The sequence below is a fragment of the Leucoraja erinacea genome, chromosome 8 (genome assembly GCF_028641065.1).
Source record: "Leucoraja erinacea ecotype New England chromosome 8, Leri_hhj_1, whole genome shotgun sequence".
NCBI classification, from domain to species: Eukaryota; Metazoa; Chordata; class Chondrichthyes; order Rajiformes; family Rajidae; genus Leucoraja; species Leucoraja erinaceus.
In genome coordinates, this window is record NC_073384.1 from 52,568,549 (window position 1) to 52,587,610 (window position 19,062).

The window sequence follows — 19,062 nt, forward strand, 5'->3', positions numbered from 1 at the left end:
CTAAGACAGTAAATGATGTGGAGTGGCATCCTGTATTGGGGAAGTCATCAGACTGCCTTTGTTCTGTTGTAATCCAAGGGCCACCTGCACTTGAGCAATCATAATAAAACAAATGGCTGGTGCCACAAGCTATTATCTAATGATAAGGCTCATTTCACTGGAGAACAACCCAGTGTTGGTACCATTAACAACATTTAAAAAACATTTGGATAGATACATGAATAGGAAAGGTTTAGAGGGCTAAAGGCCAAATGCAGGCAGGTGGGACTAGTGTAGATGGGTCATCTTGGTTATCATGGGCAAGTTAGGCCGAAGGGTTGTGTGACTCTATATGACTTTGAATGATTTTTCAGTGTATTCCTCACTCTACTATAACTGCCAAGACTCGAGACCAACCAACACATGTAAAAGGGCTATCTTGGCAATGAAACAAGGAGTAACTCAATATGCGACTTTACACGAAGAAGCAGAGAGGCAAGCGGTGGAAAAAATGTATTCTATCATAGCCAATATATCCTTCAACTAACACACCAGAACAAAGCTCTTCACATAACATCGTTGGTACTTGGGAAATAAGTTAAACCATAAATTGTGGTTTGCCTGCATATTCAAATATGATAATACAAACAGAAAAGCAACTTGGAATGCTGGTGCACATACATTATACTATTATTTTCCATCAGAATTGCCTCACTGTAAATAATTTAAAGCATAGATGCTGGAGTGGCAAGGCCGCATAGCTGCTGTTTCATTGCCCCAATAATCCTGGTTCAATCCTGACCTTGGGTGCTGCCTGTATGCAGGTTATGCACTCTCCCAGTGATTATGTGGGTTTTCTTTCCTCAAAAATCCCACAGAGGTGCAGGTTGGTCAGTTAATTAGCCATATTTCCAGTGCTCCTATTTTATAGGCAAGTGGTAGAGTCTGGGGGGGGGGAGTTCATGAGAATGTGGAGCAAATACGTTATGAAAAATTAGTGGGAGAATGGGATTGCTTTGTGACCTGACAAAATGGTCTTTTCTGTATAAGGAAATATCAAAAATATAAATATGGTAAATAATATTTAAATTTTACCAAGCAAACTTCCACAGCTGCAAACAGTAAGATCATCTAGCCTTAGAGGATTGTTAAGATATTCTTAGAAGCATCTCTTTCTCATCAATCATGAATTGCTTCGATGATTCACTTTTGGCAAGATAGCCTTGAAGCAGCACCATTTTTGTCTCTCTGCAATAATCAGTCTGCTCGTTACATGTCTGATATAATCATTTCCTAGAACATTATGCAATATTTAAGAAACCAAATTTAGGTAGATAAATTGGGATGGGGGTGGGGAAGAGTAAGGGGAGATAAGATCGAAACATGTTGACAATATAAACCCCTGAAACATAGCTGCAGCTTTTGCAAGCAACAGTCATTTTAATCGTTACATTTTGATGATTATTTCAGATCGCCATTTTGCAGTTACCTCTCTACCCAATGCCAGAAGGTGGTCTTTGGTACAGCTCGCAGCTGAGATGCCACACATCTCAGAAACTGATTTTCTAAATTTGGACTTCAATCACCGCCATAAGTGACACAATTCTGCTAAACACAGTTTTCATGCTTCACAATTCTTGATATTTCACATCAAATTTACTAATGATACTCATCAAAACAACCTAACCAAGGCAGTTTCATGCTAATGGGATTAAATATTTCAAAGTGATTACAAAAATCATGTTCAAGTCTTGACTAGACAACCAGAATTAAAAATTAATTTCTCTATCTCTTTTCATGACAGCATGACACTTTGCAACATTACCACTGTTGGAAAATGTCCAATTATGGAAAATATAGAATGGATAATCATGTTTGGCTCTATACAGAGCTAAATAAAACAATAGTTGAAATCATATAAGCTGAGACTGTTTGGATGTTTGCAGTTTTTAAACCATATAACCATATAACAATTTACAGCACGGAAACGGCCATCTCGACCCTTAAAGAGAAGTTTCCAGTTGTAATGGTTTCGGCACTCAGTTGACGGCCTGTCAAATTATGTTGTCTCAGGATTCGTCAAGCAAAAATGAATGATGATTTACACAAAAAATTACTATCTTCTAAATAAAGCATGCGTTCTTTTTGGGTGAATGGTCCATCATTGGGAGCAACTGAAGTTGTTCTGTCACTAACAAGGTTTGATTCCAAGAGCTGTCTATCAATTCTTCTCACTTTCATAGTTTGCGTGCAGTTATTTTAATAAAGCTGCAGAGAAGAATACTACACACAAATTAGGAATTCTACTGCTATGTGTACAAGAGCAGCTAATTTTGTGTGACTTGGCCCACGGAAATCAGATTGGCAGGCAGTCATGAAGTCACACTAATGGTTACCTCGGAGATCATCCTTATCAGCTGCCAAAGAATAAATTGTATCAAGTGGAATGTGAATACACTGCAAATGTATAAAATTCTGCAGTTTTAATGCAAACATATTTGAAACATGCAGCATTAAAATCTCCAGAACAAGAATCGTACAAAATTAATTTGAATTTGAAGAGTGGTTTCCTGAAAAGAGACTTCAGTATCAACTTTATTATGTTCTAATGGCACCAATTAAATCTGGTCTAATCATTTCTTGGTTACTTCAAAGATTTTGAGACTATGAAAACTAGTTATAAAATCTAAAGAAAGGCTTTGATGGCTGAGATCAATTAATACACACATAAAATTGTAAAAAAAAACATTGGTTGATCCAACTAACATCATCCTCTTTCAAGAACCGTGCAGATGTCAGTGAATGACAACAGTGGCTAATATCATGTGGCATTCAACATTAAAGTTGCTGAGGAATATAACCAAACTAAGATTACTGCATTCATCACTGTGGCAAATGGACATGGGGCAAGACATCCAGAAACTCCTGACAGCTCATCCAAAAACAGTCACTGAATCAATTTCCTGAGACTGTAATCAATTTATACTTTTATTCGCACCAGAAAATGTCAAGTACAACATATTATTGTATGGCTATCAGAGTAGACTGGACAACGAGCGCTTCAGAAAATAATACTGCATTAATACAAACTGTCAATTCTAGAATATTAATGTACTTAAAGCCCATCCAGTAGCGACCCAACCTCTACTGCATAATGAGAACGAAATACATTTTACAGAATTCAAACCGTAAGACATCAGACTGCTTGAGAGCAATTGTTCAATGCGAATATTCCCATAACATCCCACATGCACAAAGGTGCCTGCATTGATCAATAGAATACACATCTTAAATTATTCACAAGTGAATTAGATGAAATCTTTTTAAAGAACACAAGAATAAAACAAGCTTGAGCCTGGCCATAAAACAGAATTTGAAAGAGTAAAACTACATTTTCTAATTTGATTTTTGAAAACCAACTTTAAAAAAAAATGTAGATCAGACAACTCATTTTTCTATGTATTATTTATTATTTGTTATTTATTCCACTCTGGCTTGGGCATGAATCTTAAGCACTTGATTAGCTAGCATACAGCCTTATAGGATTAACTGTTTATTTGTATATTCCCTGCAGAAAAACTGGAAAACATTTAACCATCGAGAAAGTAATATAGCGAGACACTACTGCAGTCACAGATGCCAGTCTACAGCACACATGCCATCACGTGTCCTTATCCATAATATATGCAGCTGTAAGATGGGATAATAAATTAAGTAAACACACTAAATAGCACATATCAGTAGTTCTGCTATAACAGAAGAGATGCATTCTTAGAAACCTCTCATTATAGAAATGCTTAGGAAGGAACTGCAGATGCTGGTTTACACCGAAGATAGATACAAAATGCTGGAGTAATTCAGCTGGACTGACAGTGGGACAATCAGATTGGGTGACCATTCCTTCTTTCTGGAGATGCTGCCTGTCCCGCTGAGTTACTCCACATTGTGTCTATTCTCATTATAGCAAATTGCATTACTAAAACATTTATGTTACTGTTGGAAAGTAGGTTAGGGGCTGGAGAGTTTCAGACCCACATTAAAAAAGTTTGTGCAGGATTTTCAAAAATAACTATGTTTACTTTTGTTACAAGCTAAAAATATAAAAGGCTGTATGTTACACTTATAGCTGAGTCTCACGTTGCGAGTTGACACAAGAGGTACCCCGAGTTAAAACACGTGGTAATAACGTACGCTTAACGCACGGAACTCGTGGACGCAACTTCGAGACTCGTGGCGCTAACGGCAGGTACTCGTGAAACTTGTCAACTCTTGCAAAAAATCAAACATGTTTAAAATTTTCCACGAGTCAATTTTACTCTTGCGGTTAAGAATTGAAACATTTTAACTCGTTGTAATAACATAGTGGCCCGTGCGTTTACCTTCGTGATTCTTGAGTCTACCGTGGGAAGTCCTGGGCACGGTGAACCCGGCAGCTGGACAGAGGGGAAAAAAAAAAGGTGAGTTAAAAAAAGGTGATTTCAATATCACCACGTGACCTGGGCGTTTCACCTCATTGCTGGTGAATCTTTTTGAGAGGAAGACTGGTAGAGATGGCTCCAAGAAATGTACAACGAAAGTGAAGAGCAGAGCCTTACAGAAAAACTGCCAACAAGGCTTTTGTCATACAGGAGGAGAGGCAGCGGGAGAGGCAGCGGGAGAGGCAGGGGGAGAGGCAGGGGGAGAGGCAGGGGGTGAGGCAGCGGTTGAGGCAGCGGTTGAGGCAGCGGTTGAGGCAGCGGTTGAGGCAGCGGTTGAGGCAGCGGTTGAGGCAGCGGTTGAGGCAGCGGTTGAGGCAGCGGTTGAGGCAGCGGTTGAGGCAGCGGTTGAGGCAGCGGTTGAGGCAGCGGTTGAGGCAGGAGGAGAGGCAGGAGGGGAGGCAACAGGAGATGCCACAGGAGAAGTCAACACTGCCTGTGGGCTCCTTGGAGCAGGGAAACAGCGAGTTAGGAAATCTGCAGATTGCCTCCCAGGTAGCTGTGTTGGAAAAATCCTCAGACGCAGATGGAAAGGGAAAATGGCATAAAGTCCTTTTTACTCTCTCCCTTCTGCCTTCACACAAGCGTCCTCGCATCACCAGGGCTCGAAATTAACAGTTGCCCGGGTGCCATTGACCACTCAAGAGCGCCGCCGGGCAACCTAAACGGCGAGTCATTTTGCCCGGCTTGGCAACCAGATACTGGTTTGTACCGAAGATAGACACAAAAAACTGGAGTAACTCCGCGGGTCAGGCAGCATCTCTGGAGAAAAGGAACGCGATGTTTTGTGTCGGCGGTGACGGCTGTATTGCGTGGGAAAGATACTAGATGCGGGGTGACGAAGGGTCGAAGCGAATGACGGCCCCCGAACATCGGCTCCATCTCCTCCTCCTCCCGCACCCCCTGATAAGGGCCGCTGCCTGCAAACCCGCTAACGGCGCACTTTCAAAACAAACCCTCCCGCACGCCGACTCCGTTTTGAAAGTGCGCCGTTAGCGGGTTTGCAGGCAGCGGCCGCTATCAGGGAGGAGGAGATGATGAAGCTGCTGCTGCTGCTGTGCGGGACCCGTCATTCGCTCCGACACTTCTGAAGCAGCTGCACCATAGATCCTATAGCTATAGGATCTTTGAGCTGCACCGCACGGCCCCGCACCTTGCATTAATGCATTTTGTTGTCTCTGTACTGTACACTGACAATGACAATTATAATTGAATCTGAATCTGACCTTGCTGTTGGCTGGCAGAAGAGGGAGGCGGTGGCGAGGAGTTCCCTACGGCCAAGGCAGCGGGCGATGTTGTCCGAGGAGCGCTGACCCTCCTTCCTCCATACCTCGCCCCCCTTCTCTCTCTCTCTCGTACGCCCTCTCCACCCCACCCCCTCTTTATCCTCTACATCCTGCACTGATCCCCATTCCCGCCTCTATTCAGTCCTCACTGACATCCCCTGTGCTCCCCTCCCATCTCCCCCTCCCCAATCTATTCATCCTGAGCTGATCACCCTATCCACTTCGCATTGATTCTCCTGCTACCCCCCCCCCCCCCCCCCCCCCCCCCCCCCATCCTCCTACACTGGTCCCCAATTCACCCTGTACTTACCGCTTTCCCATCCATCCTGCACTTCTCCTCCATCCATCCTGTACTGATCCCCCATCCATCCTGTATTAATCCACGCATTCATCCCGTACTGACCCACCCTCCATTTACCCTGCACCTTCCCCTCATTCATCTTGTAGTGATCACCCATTCATCCTGCACAGACACTCCGATCCACACTGTACTGACCCTCCCTCCCCCCCCATCCATCCTGTACTGATCTTCCCATTCAAGAAGAATGGGGAGAACACTGAAGAAGGGTTTCGACCCAAAACGTTGCCTATTTCCTTCGCCCCATAGATGCTGCCTCACCCGCTAAGTTTAGCACTTTTGTCTACCCCCATCCATCCCGTACTGAACCCCCCCGTTCAACACCACTGACATCCCCCGTGCTCTCCCCTCACAATTTTACCGACTCCAACCAACACGTAATAATTCACCTGCCTCAATCCATCCATTCTGCACCGACTGTCTTCTAATCCCCGCCCGCCATCTATCCACCCCGCACTGATTCACACACACCCCCCTCCCTGACCCTATTGTCCTGGAAATGTCTTCAGAGCGAACATTGATTATGTTTGATAACGGAATGCAATCAAATGTGTTTTAATTCCCAATGTTATTATTTGTTTTAATCCATAAAGATGGATTTATTATATTTTGAACACGTGAAACATTAAAACCGCAATGTTCAATTGTCACTGCTACCGTTGACACATTATTACAGAATTCATTTTAACGGCAAATCAATGCTCTTAATATGGAATATCAGTACTGTAGTTATTTAATGAGCGACATTCACAACTATACGTACGCATATATGTTACCATGGTCCAGGATTTATTGACACAGGTTGATCATACGCTGAATAATTCAACCAAATATTTGTTTGGAAATGGAAAGAACTAATAGAAATTGCATTAATTGCAATGTGTAAAAAGATTTGAGATACTCTTATAATTTTGCTGCATATCATTGTGGGATATATCATGTCTTGATTGGTGAATGTTTAGTTTGTGACTTTATTTGAAGCAGAAATAATATGTGACTATGCACTTCGTCCGAGCACATTATCGCACGCATCATGCAAGCCGTCTTAAATGACCACCTAAACTGTCATTTGGCAACCTAAAAAGCTGCCAAAGTTGCCCAGCTGGCACCAGGGAAATAAAGTTAAGCAAGAGCCCTGATCACACAAAGAGCTGCTGCATACACCACTGGAATAAAAAACATCACCATCCTGGACTCCAAAAGCCTTCTTGCAGACATGTCTCCAAATGAGCCAATTTAACCAAGGGAGGATTTCTATAGTGTGTAAAAACAATACATCACATCATTTGTACCATGTGATGATTTTACAACACGTCGGTAGACAATGTTTGCTCAAGATTAACGGGACAGGAACTTGTTAACTCGGGAGACGAAAGTGGAACATCGCAGAAATGACAAGTAAATGGAAAACTGCCGTCTACCCGTGGGAACTCGGTTAAACTCTTGATCTTTCACTTGGTATCTCGTACACAACCACGAGTCTTTCACTCGGGGTACCTCTTGTGTCAACTCGCAACGTGAGACTCGGCTTTAAGAGAGTATGGTTGCCCAAGTGTCAATGGAAGCGATTGCTTGTCAATTTCAGCCTGTGATAGTAAGAGACAATGGTGTCTGATAGGGCAATGAGATCACAAGACATAGATCAGAATTAGGCCAATTGGTCCATAGAGTCTATTCTGCCATCGTTCAAGGCTGATCTATTTTTCTCTGTTAACTTCATTCTCCTGCTTTCGCCCCGTCATTTTTGACACCCTTACTAATCTCTGCTTTAAAAATACCCAATGACTTGGTCTCCACAGCTGTCCATATCAATGAGTTCTACAGATTCACCATCATCTGGCATTCTGAAGGTATGACCTTTTATTCAGAGGCTCTGGTTCTCGACTGTCCCATTACTGGAAACATCCTTTCCTTTTCAAGTCATTATTCGGTACGTTTCAATAAGATCTCCCCCAATCCATCTAAACTCCAGTGAGTACAGGTTTAGCTGCATCAAACACTCCTCATACATTAACCTAATCATTCCCGGTATCATTCTCATAAACCTCCTATGGAACCTCACAACGCCAGCATATCCTTCCTCAGATATGGGGACCAAATCTGCTCAAAATATTCCAAAGGTAGACACAAAATGTTAGTGTAACTCAGCAGGACAGGCAGCATCTCTGGAGAGAAGAAATGGGTGATGTTTCGGGTTGAGACCCTTCTTCAGTCTGAAGAACCTTCCCTCCAGCGATGATGCCTGTCCCGCTGAGTTACTCCAGCATTTTGTGTTGTACCTTTGATTTAAACCAGCATCTGTAGTTCTTTCCGACACAAAAGTTTGTTCGATATATATAGAACAAGAGAGAAGCAAGAATGGACGTTGAACTGCTGGAAAATGATGCTGGAAAGTAGTAATGAAGAACAAAGAAATTGTGGATGAATTAAACACTTTTTTTTAAACCAGTCTTCACAGTGGAAGGCACCAGCAATGTGTTGGAAATTCAAGCGAGTCAGGGGCAGAAGTGAGCGGAGGTGCTATTACTGAAGCTGCTTGGGATGGTAAAAAGTCTGAAGGTGGATAAGTCACCCAACCAGATGGACTACACCCCAGGGTTTTGAAAGAAAAGAAATGCTTGCATTCATTTTGAGGGGATTAGAATATGAAGGCAAGGATGTAAGGATGAACTGTAGATGCTGGTTTAAATCAAATAGACACAAAATGTTGGAGTAACTCAGTGGGACATTTCGGGTCGAGACCCACTCTTCAGACTGATGTCAGGGGAGTGGGTGGGACAGAGATGGGATGTGTTCAGAGACACTAAGACTGGTGGGAGAACTGGGAAAGGGGAGAGGTTGGGAGAGAGAGGGAAAGCAAGGGCTATTTGAAGTTAGAGAAGTTAATGTTGATACCGCTGGGGTGTAAGCTGCCCAAGCAAAATATGAGGTGCTGTTCCTCCAATTTGCGCTGGGCTTCACGCTGACAATGGAGGAGGCCCAGGACAGAAACAACTTCAATGACTTCCATTTTTTTCCAGACCCCACTCCCTCACCTTTACTATGTGTAGATTGGTTATTGCATGTGAACCAATCAGAGTAGTGTAGCAACATTAACTCCACCTTACCGTACACTTTATATTTACACCCATTTTCTACAGCGGTCGCAATGAATTAACAACCTACTGTACTTTATGATTAAAGATGATTTAAACTCCAGACCTGTGTCTGTTAAGTCATTTACATTATGGATGTCCAGTCACTCTACCCCTCCATCCCCAACCAGGAAGGTCTTAAAACCCTCAGTTTCCTCCTCGACCGCAGAACCAGCCAATTTCCGTCTACTAATACTCTCCTCTGCCTTGCAAAACTGGTCTTTACCCTCAACTACTTCTCCTTTGATCTCCCACTTCCTCCAAATCCAAAGCTTAGCTACGGGCACTTGCATGGTCCCCAGTTTTGCCTGCCTCTTTGAAGGGTACTTTGAACAATCCCTGTTCCAGGCATACACTGGCCCTATTCCCGAACTCTACCTCCACTACATTGACGACTGGAGCAGTGCTACCTCCTGCACCCATGCAGAGCTCACTGACATCAACTTCACGACCAATTTCCATCCTGCACTCAAATTTACATCTTCCCATCTCCACCACTTTCTGCTTTCTGCAGAGACCGTTCCCACCCCCACCCTCTCCCATATCCCCTCAAAGATAACCGTTTTGCTGATCGTTAATTTCCATAGCAACCTCTCTAGTGCTTATCAAGTTTGTGATCTAAATCGCATTATAACCCATTCGGCCTGTGTAACACAAGAAAGGAAAAAGGAGGAGGAGCCCGAAGGCTGGGGGATGGGAGGAGACAGCAGGGGGACTGAGGAATGGGAGGAGATAGCAAGGACTAATAAAATTGGGAGAATTCGACGTTCATGCCCCCAGGATGCAGACTCCCCAAGCGGAATATGAGGTGCTGTTCCTCCAATTTCCGGTGCTGCTCGCTGTGGCCATGGAGGAGACCCAGGACAGAGAGGTCGGAGACGGAGTGGGAGGGGGAGTTGAAGTGCTGAGCCACCGAGAGGTCAGCTTGGTTATTGCGGACCGAGCGAAGGTGTTCGGCGATGTTAGTTAGTTAGTTAATGGTTCATTTAATAGAACAAATCTCCTGCATCTTTATTCTTTAACCATACTTCTCAGTCTACATTATGTGATGGTAGAACCTGTAAAAATATACAAATTATTCTATTGACCATCTCGACCCGAAACGTTGCCTATTTCCTTCGCTCCATAGATGCTGCCTCACCCACTGAGATTCTCCAGCATTTTTGTCTACCTTTGATTTTCCAGCATCTGCAGTTCCTTCTTAAACAAATTATTCTATTCGTCATTTGAGAAAGAGCCAATAGGGCAGTGGGAAGAGATTTAGATGGAACAGGAGTTGGGAGGCAAAATACACACTTGATCAGACACATGTTGAAAAATAACATATAAGAAAGACAGCTACAATTATATGGATAAAGCATAAATTAAAGTTAAAACATAAAGCAGCAGTCAAATAATAAGAGTAATAGACATCTTAAGGAAAGTAATTAAAAGTTATTTCTTGAAGTTTTGTGGAGAGAATCAGCAGGTGTCGTTTTCCTTATAAGTTATAGTATTTTGGATAAGAACAGAGCAATTGGATCAGAGCATTGTTTGTTTAAGATCTGTGTGATTGTATTAAATTGGGAATCAAATTATTTCCTCTAAAATTACACCAATCAAAAAAATTAAAACTCACTTCCAGTCATGATCCACATTTGTGTCTCTCGTAGACATAAAATGCTGGAGTAACTCAGATGGTCAGACAGCATCTCTGGAGAAAATGGATAGGCATTTTGGATCAGGACCTTTCTTCAAACTCCTGTGGAGTGAAATAGATAGACTGACGTTTCAGGTCAGAACCATTCAGAAAAATGGATGGTTTGTCCACAGCTCTCCCCAGATGCTGCCTGACCTGCTGTTCTTCCAGCTGCTTATCTTTTTTGCTAGAGGGGCCGTTTTCTCCGCTAATGAAATCCAGAGCCAAGGAACACATTCTTTAAATCAGATCTCTTAGTTCCGAGTGATTTCACAACTTCTAGGTTTAAAAGAAAACCTTTTCTCGATAGACAGAACAAATAAAAAGGAAGGCAGGCAAATAAATAATTATGACTCCTAAACTCTGCTACCACTTTGGAAAGCTCCTTCAGAGTCCAGACCTTCCACTCAAATGGTCGACAAAATCTGGAATGTGCTCTCTGAACAGACTGTGTATGCTGGGTTAACCTTGGACTTCAGACGGATAGAGGAATGTGAAATAAGGATGCATCTTTCCAAACTGACTTATTGGTCAGTCATGGTAAAACTGAATAGCAAGACAGTTCCGAGGGATGAAATGGGCCACTCCCATCCCAGTAATGAATAAACAAAGGAAAAAGTGAGCAAACAATGATGCAGAATGCTGGAGACACAAGAAACTGCAGATGTTGAAATCTTGAGCAAAACACAAAGTGGTGGAATAATTCAGCAGGCCAGGCAGTATCTGGAGACGGAACCAAAATTTGTCTGAAGGGTCCTGACCTGAAAGCATTTGATAAGGTCCCACATAGGAGATTAGTGGGCAAAATTAGGGCACATGTTATTGGGGGTAGAGTGCTGACATGGATAGAAAATTGGTTGGCAGACAGGAAATTAACAGTAGGAATTAACGGGTCCCTTTCAGAATGGCAGGCAGTGACTAATGGGATACCGCAAGGCACGGCGCAGGGATCACAGCTATTTACAATATACATCAATGATTTAGATGAAGGGATTCAAAGTAACTTAGCAAATTTGCAGCTGACACAAAGCTGGGTGGCAGTGTGAACTGTGAGGAGGGTGTTATGAGAATGCAGGGTGACTTGGACAGGTTGGGTGAGTGGGCAGATGCATGGCTAATGCAATTTAATGTGGATAAATGTGAGGTTATCCACTTTGGTAGCAAAAGCAGGAAGGCAGATTATTATCTAAATGGTGTCAAGTTGGGAAAAGGAAAAGTGCAACGTGATCTGGGGGTCCTTGTTCATCAGTCAATGAAAGTAAGCATGCAGGTACAGCAGGCAGTGAAGAAAGTGAATGGCATGTTGGCCTTCATAACAAGAGGAGTTGAGCATAGGAGCAAATATTCCTTCTTCAGTTGTACAGGGCCCTAATGAGACCACACCTGGAGTATTGTGTGCAGTTTTAGTCCCCTAATTTGAGGATGCACATTCTTGCTATTGCGGGAGTGCAGCGTAGGTTTACAAGGTTAATTCCTGGGATGGCGGGACTGTCATATGCTGAGAGAATGGAACGGCTGGGCTTGTATACTCTGGAATTTAGAAGGATGAGAGGGAATCTTATTGAAACATATAAGATTATAAAGGGTTTGGACACACTAGAGGCAGGAAACATGTTCCCGATGTTGGGGAGTCCAGAACCAGGGGCCACAGTTCAAGAATAAGGGGTAAGCCATTTAGAACGGAGATGAGGAAACACTTTCTCACACAGAGTTGTGAGTCTGTGGAATTCTCTGCCTTGGATGTCTGTGGAGTCCGGTTCTCTGGATATTTTCAAGAGAGAGCTAGATAGGGCTCTTAAAGATAGCGTAATCAGGGGATTCGGGGAAAAGGCAGGAACGGGGTACTGATTGGGGATGATCAGCCATGATCACATTGAATGGCGGTGCTGGCTCAAAGGGCCGAATGGCCTACTCCTGCACCTATTGTCTATTGAAACATCCATTTGCACATACGCTCTCAAGATGCTGCCTGACCCGTTGTGTACCTCCAGCACTTCAAGGCCTGCCTGGAGAAAACTGGAAGCACTCAGCAGGTCAGGCAACATCAATGCAATAGAACAAAGTTCAAGTTACAGTTATTGTCACCTGCACCAATTGGTACAGTGAGATTTGAGTTACCATACAGCTATAGTAATAAAAAGAACACAATACACAATAGAATTTAACATGAACATCCCCCACAGCGGAATCAACTTTTCTCAATTTGAGGGAAGGCAACCAGAGTGATTGGCTCAGATTAAATAAACTGGAGTTCTGATGAAGAGTCTGAAGAAGAGTTCTGACCCAAAACCTCACCTATTCCTTTTCCTCAAAGATGCTTTCCGGCCCACTGAGTTACTCCAGCATTTTGTGAATATCTTCTGACGAAGAGTCCTTGACACAACAGTCCTTGAACTAGTGCCATCACTTTGGAAAACCCCCCTACTACAACTGAACATTATTTAAAACATAGCATCACAGCTGTCCGAAATAATATTGATTACAATTCTAGGTGAAAGAGCAAGGATAAAATAAATCAATAGATATGACAACAACAACAACAACAACAACAACAAAAACTCTTTGCACAGGTTACTTAAAGAATTGTTAGAACTGATGATGAGAACGTGCCACAGTGGAACACAGATTTGAACAAAGCATAATACTGAACATAAAAAAAAGAGCTGCTGGAGGAACTCAAGTCAGTCAGGCAGCATCCATGGAGGGAAATGGACAGTCAATGCTTCGGTCCAGGGTTTTAATCTGGATTGAAAGAGTACAGATGAATTGGCCGATGTAAAGAGTTAGGGGGATTGGACAAACATGAGCAAGTGATAGGTGGAATCAGTGAGAAAAGGATGAATGACAGATCAGTTAGGCGGTGAAGGGAGGGGGGAGATGGTGAGAGGTCCAGAAGTGATCAGTGTGGGTGATGGGCAAATGAGTAGTTGGGGGAGGGGGGGGGGGTTTGTGGGAAGAAGGGTGTGTGTGAGAGGGCCAGGGGAGACACGAGGGGAGACAAAGTGGAGTGGATTACTTGAAATTGAACAATTCGATATTCATGGCTTTGGGTTGTAGACTGCACAGATGGAACACGAGGTGTTGTTCCTCTAGTTTGCATTTTGTCACACTCTGGAGTAACAATGACTGCTTTGTAGTACACTTTCTGAAATAGCATTGGTTGATTGATGCAGACCAGAGTAAGTCAAAGTGCACGGATAGATTGGATTTTCATCAGTTTACCTTTCATACTGGGTCTCTCGAATGCGTTGCCTGTGTGTGCTGTATATGCAGTCTCTTTGTAGCATGCAAGAGAGATCTGGGCTAGCTTTAAGCCAGAGCACTGATCAAACCATATAAGATGGTACGGCAAGTTGTGAAACAGTTAATACCACATATTTACTCTGGTCTTCTGATCTCGTTTTGATTGCCTGAAGGGATTGGAGAGAAACGTTGTGTCCAACCTTCCCTTTCTAGTTTTTGGCCCTGCTGTTTATTCTATGTTTCTGGACCTCTCTCGGGAGAATATGAAGAGATGCCTGGTCACCATACTCCAAGCATTATAAATATGAGCCAAGCCATCATTTCTCTACATAGATAAAAATTGAGACATTTAACTATGACACATGTTATCCCTGAATTCCATCCTACCAAAGCTTCCCAGCATTCAGGATTCAGTTGAATTTACTGCTGACCTTTTAAAAAAAAAACCCTTATGAATTTAACCCCAAATAATATTATTTCTAGATAAACTGATCTGTCAAAAATTATGAACTATTCATTCAAATAGAACATCTGATTTAATTGGCAATTGTCCCACATTGAAATACACCCAGCTACAGTCAACATATTTTTTGACACAAGGAACTGCAGATGCTAGTTTACCAAAAAAAAGACAAAGGGCTGGAGTAACCCAGTGGGTCAGGCAACATATTAGTAGCTGGAACTATGTTGGTAAATGGCACCATATTGGTTAATTGTACAATTAGAATGCATACATACATCTACAATTTCCCATTCAGAACTACGGATTATACTATAACTTAAAAAAACAACATGCATAATTAATTACAGAACAGTAAAGCTAGAAATGGTGATCAAGCCAAAGTTATTTTTGACTTTGGCTAATTAGATGCAAGATACTTTAAATAACCGGTGATCACACTGCAGTACTCCATAACATTGTCATTCTGGGTGCTTGTAATTTGTAAGCCCACAATGATACAAGAATGGTCTCAATTTCTTCCATTGGATTTAAAGGCCCTCTCTCTATACATGAGGTTTGACCGTCTCAATCTAGCTTTGCCGAGGGATGGCCCCACTGCAAATTGCTAGCCACCAACCATAATAACAGTGGCAAATTTAGGGTGGCATCAACTGGGTGGAGCAGGAAATAGAGAAAACAACACATGCCAAATGTGATCACTTTGACTCTTGAAATAGATTTACGTCTGCATCTAGCCACTCCGAAATTCAAACTATGGCTGATCAGTAACACTAGAATTGATTGGTTACAATGCAGAGATGAAGAATTTGCACAATGAAGAACACAAATGCACAAATTATTATTTATACTACAATGCCACAACTCAGATGGTATTAACCCAAGGTACCTGGGGTGAACCACCAGATTCATGCATTAGCATTCGATAGTAAATATTAAATACATATTCATAGTTCCATTTCAATTGTTAATCGGCAGAGAACTGAATAACCAATGTAATTTGAGCTTATTTCCGCACCACCCTATCGAGGCTGCTTTTTTCCAATAGCAAGTTTCTCGAGTCATAATTGTCTACCCAAACAACCGCAACTGTGCATCATATACACAATTTACCATCGCAACACGTCTATTATTCTGTCTGTTCCAAAATGAACCATCATAGAATGACTGAACAATATGCCAAACGGGCTGTTACGGAATCAAATGCCATATTGTTTTAAGGTTAATAATAATCAAAGAATAAACTCAGCCACATGTTGTAAACATAATCTAAATGAAATTGGAAACAATCATGTTTTAGGTGGGCGAGGAAAGGATTCCAGATTATCCATTTAGATGGTACTCAATTACCTGAAAAGATTCAAAACATTTGTATGAAAAATGCAATGCCATTTGGTAGGCATCACAATATTAGAAAATGTAGAAGGGTTTCAACCTGAAACATCACCAATTCCTTTTCTCGAAATGCTGTCTGACCCACTGAATTACTCCAGCTTTTTGTGTCTATCTACAGTATTAGAAAATATTTGGTTATGACAAATCTCACTACCGGTATCCTGTCAGAACAAAATTTAAGAGTGCCATTCTTAGTAGTCCATAAACCTCCGGTCAAGTACGTGAATCTTCTATAATTTAAAAGCACAAATCTGTGATCTATGCGTGTCCATGAGCTCTAAATTCTTTGACCTGAAAGCAGATAAATTTAACAAGCACAGAATATGCCCCATTAATCGGCAACCCCTCCAAGACCAGTTAACTTGCTCAAGTTACATCAAGTTCATCATCATTTCTCCATTTTTCACTGAAATAATGCTTCCATTTGAACATCAAAATTTAAACTGATAGCACCAAATGCTAAAGTTTCTCCCTTTCTTCACAATAAACTAATTTCGGGGGCAGTGAATGACACATAATATTTAAAGGATTTTTTATTAATGTATACAGCTCGCTTTCAAATTAAGAGTTAAATCTTCAGTTCAATCCGTCAGCTTGATGGAATGATTTCAAGAACCTCTGCAAACTTGCCGCAACTTAAAAAGAAAAGGAATTTCAAAATATATGACATGAAAGTGCACTTAGCTCTAGAGTGAAGTTCAGTCAAGGTTATTGTCATATGCACAAGTACAGTGCGATACAGGTACAATGAAAAGCTTGCTCATAGCAGCATCACAGGCACATAAAATAAAAGGCATTCGTGTAATACATGATACAAAATATAAGTCCATGGTTGTGCAAGAGGTGGGTCGCAATGTTCAGTTATCGAGGTAGGAATAGGGTTGTGAGAACTGGATAGTTGTAGGAAAGCAGCTGTAACTGAACCTGGCCGTATGCAAATTCAAACTTCTGTACCTCCTGACCAACGGTAGAAGTGAGAAGAGGACCTGGCCTGAATGATTGGGGGTCCATGATGATAGATGCTGTCTTCTTGAATCAGTGCCTCATTTTGATACTCTCAAAGGAGAGGTTGTACCCATGATGGACTGTGCTAAGTCCGTCACTCTCTGCTGCCTTGTTACAAATGCACATCGTTATATCTTTATTATACACAAGATGACGTGATCGGCATTTACTGACATCATGCTTGAAGACCACTGTGAATTTCAGACTGTTGCAGTATCAAGTTTAGGTCCATGCTCATATCTTCCTCCTCAAAAGGCTTTGGCAGCCTCATTTTTAGGAGACTCAAGGTCCCATATTTCTCTGCATGACAGTGAGATCACAGTAATGTAATAAGAAAATGATTTTGTAATCTACACTGGATCTTCTGTGTATGTGATGCTCTACTTTTCTTTCCAAAAGATTGACTTAGTTATCATAGACTATGTGAAGTTTAATAAATTACAGACAGTGTTATTCTATAAACATAGTAAAATTATGGTGAACAAAGTTCAAGCAAATGGGCGGCATGGTGGCACAGCGGTAGAGTTGCTGCTTTACAGCGCTTGCAGCACCAGAAGCCCGGGTTCGATCCAGACTACTGGTGCTGTCTGTACAGAGCTTGTACGTTCTCCCCATGACCCGAGTGGGTTTTCTCAGAGATCTTTGGTTTCCTCCCACATTCCAAAGACATACAGGTTTGAAGGTTAATTGACTTGCTATAAGTGTAAATTGCCCCTCGTGTGAGTTAATGTGCGTGGATCTGTGGTCGGTGCGGACTGGGTGGGCCTGTTTCTGCACTGTATCTCTAAACTAAAAACTAAACAAATGAATCTTAAGTTTGCATAATAATGTAAAACAAAAGGTCATCAAATGATAGGTACACAAAAATACTGGAGAAACTCAGCAGGTGCAGCAGCATCTATGGAGCGAAGGAAATAGGTAACGTTTCGAGTCAAAACCCTTCTTCAGACTGATAGGGGGGGGGGGGGGGCGGGGAGAAGGAAGGAAAAAGGAGGAGCCCGAGGGCTGGGGGATGGGAGGACACAGCAAGGACTAACAAAATTGGGAGAAACTCTCCCAAATGATGTCCTCTTTAGTAGACAATACCAATTACCTTAAACTGAATAATCCCTCGGTCAGTTGTCCTTTGGTCCCATTCAAAGCTGCTTCCCTGAAGCAACCCTTGGGATCCAACATTAAAATGCTTTTCACTGTACCTCGGTACATGTGACAATTAATAAATTAATCTAAACTATCAGTGCAAGTTGTTAAGTCGCACATTCTTCCCAGCAAGATGAGTTTTTATTATTTTCCTTCTCATTTTTTGATTCTTAATCCATTATAAGGATACCCTGAAAACCGTCATGATTTAATATATACATTTTTAAATAAATCAATGCTAATGCTTCCTATAAAATTAGCCAAAGTATTCTGAAATATGGACAAAAAGTGAATACACATTTCTTAATCATCTCCATGTGGAATTCTCTGGAGCACACAAAGGTTGGCGCTATCACAAGATTTCACAGCAAATTAAAGTCTGCTCCAAATGAAAGTCATATAGGCACAAATTTTATAGTAAAGATAATAAAATGTTATTGTATTTTCAGATGCTTTGGAAGTCGGCACATTTGTTTTCTACCGGCAGTGTCACCGCATCATTATTCTGCTGCTCCATTGAATATTTCCCAAGAGCAAAGATTTAGATTTCCAGTGCTTCAAACCTTTTCAAACTGCATTACCATATAGAGCCCAAAAACATGCCACACAAATGTTGCCATGTTACCCGTGACATTATGTTTAGTGTTAATTTCACTGATCTTCGATGAAACCAACTATGCATTATCCCAAGAAAGCAAAATACCAACCAACAACTTTACAGGATTTTCAAAGACATGATCATTCACCAAGTAATGTTTCCTAGTGTCAGGGAACACAATGCCACAGCGATGCTATATTGGCTTCACGTTCTAGTTACGGAAACAGTGCCAACTCTGGAAATGCAGCTACAACCTGTAATTCCTCCTGTATTTCAGTGCATTCAAGCAGCATAACGTCACTACTCCTGGG

The 19,062-nt window shown here is 41.9% G+C and overlaps 1 protein-coding gene across 4 annotated transcripts in view; it reads right to left on the reverse strand.

The window, feature by feature from the left end:
* The window catches only part of mark1 (MAP/microtubule affinity-regulating kinase 1), a 133,713-nt gene that overhangs the window by 65,017 nt on the left and 49,634 nt on the right, over positions 1-19,062 (reverse strand). For 2 of the 4 annotated variants that reach the window (XM_055639715.1, XM_055639713.1), the window contains exon 4: positions 4,359-4,412. The exons of the other annotated variants lie outside the window; for them this stretch is intronic. In XM_055639715.1, the coding sequence (XP_055495690.1) occupies positions 4,359-4,412 (54 nt within the window). The remainder of the gene's footprint in view (positions 1-4,358; positions 4,413-19,062) is intronic. 4 annotated transcript variants of the gene reach the window in all.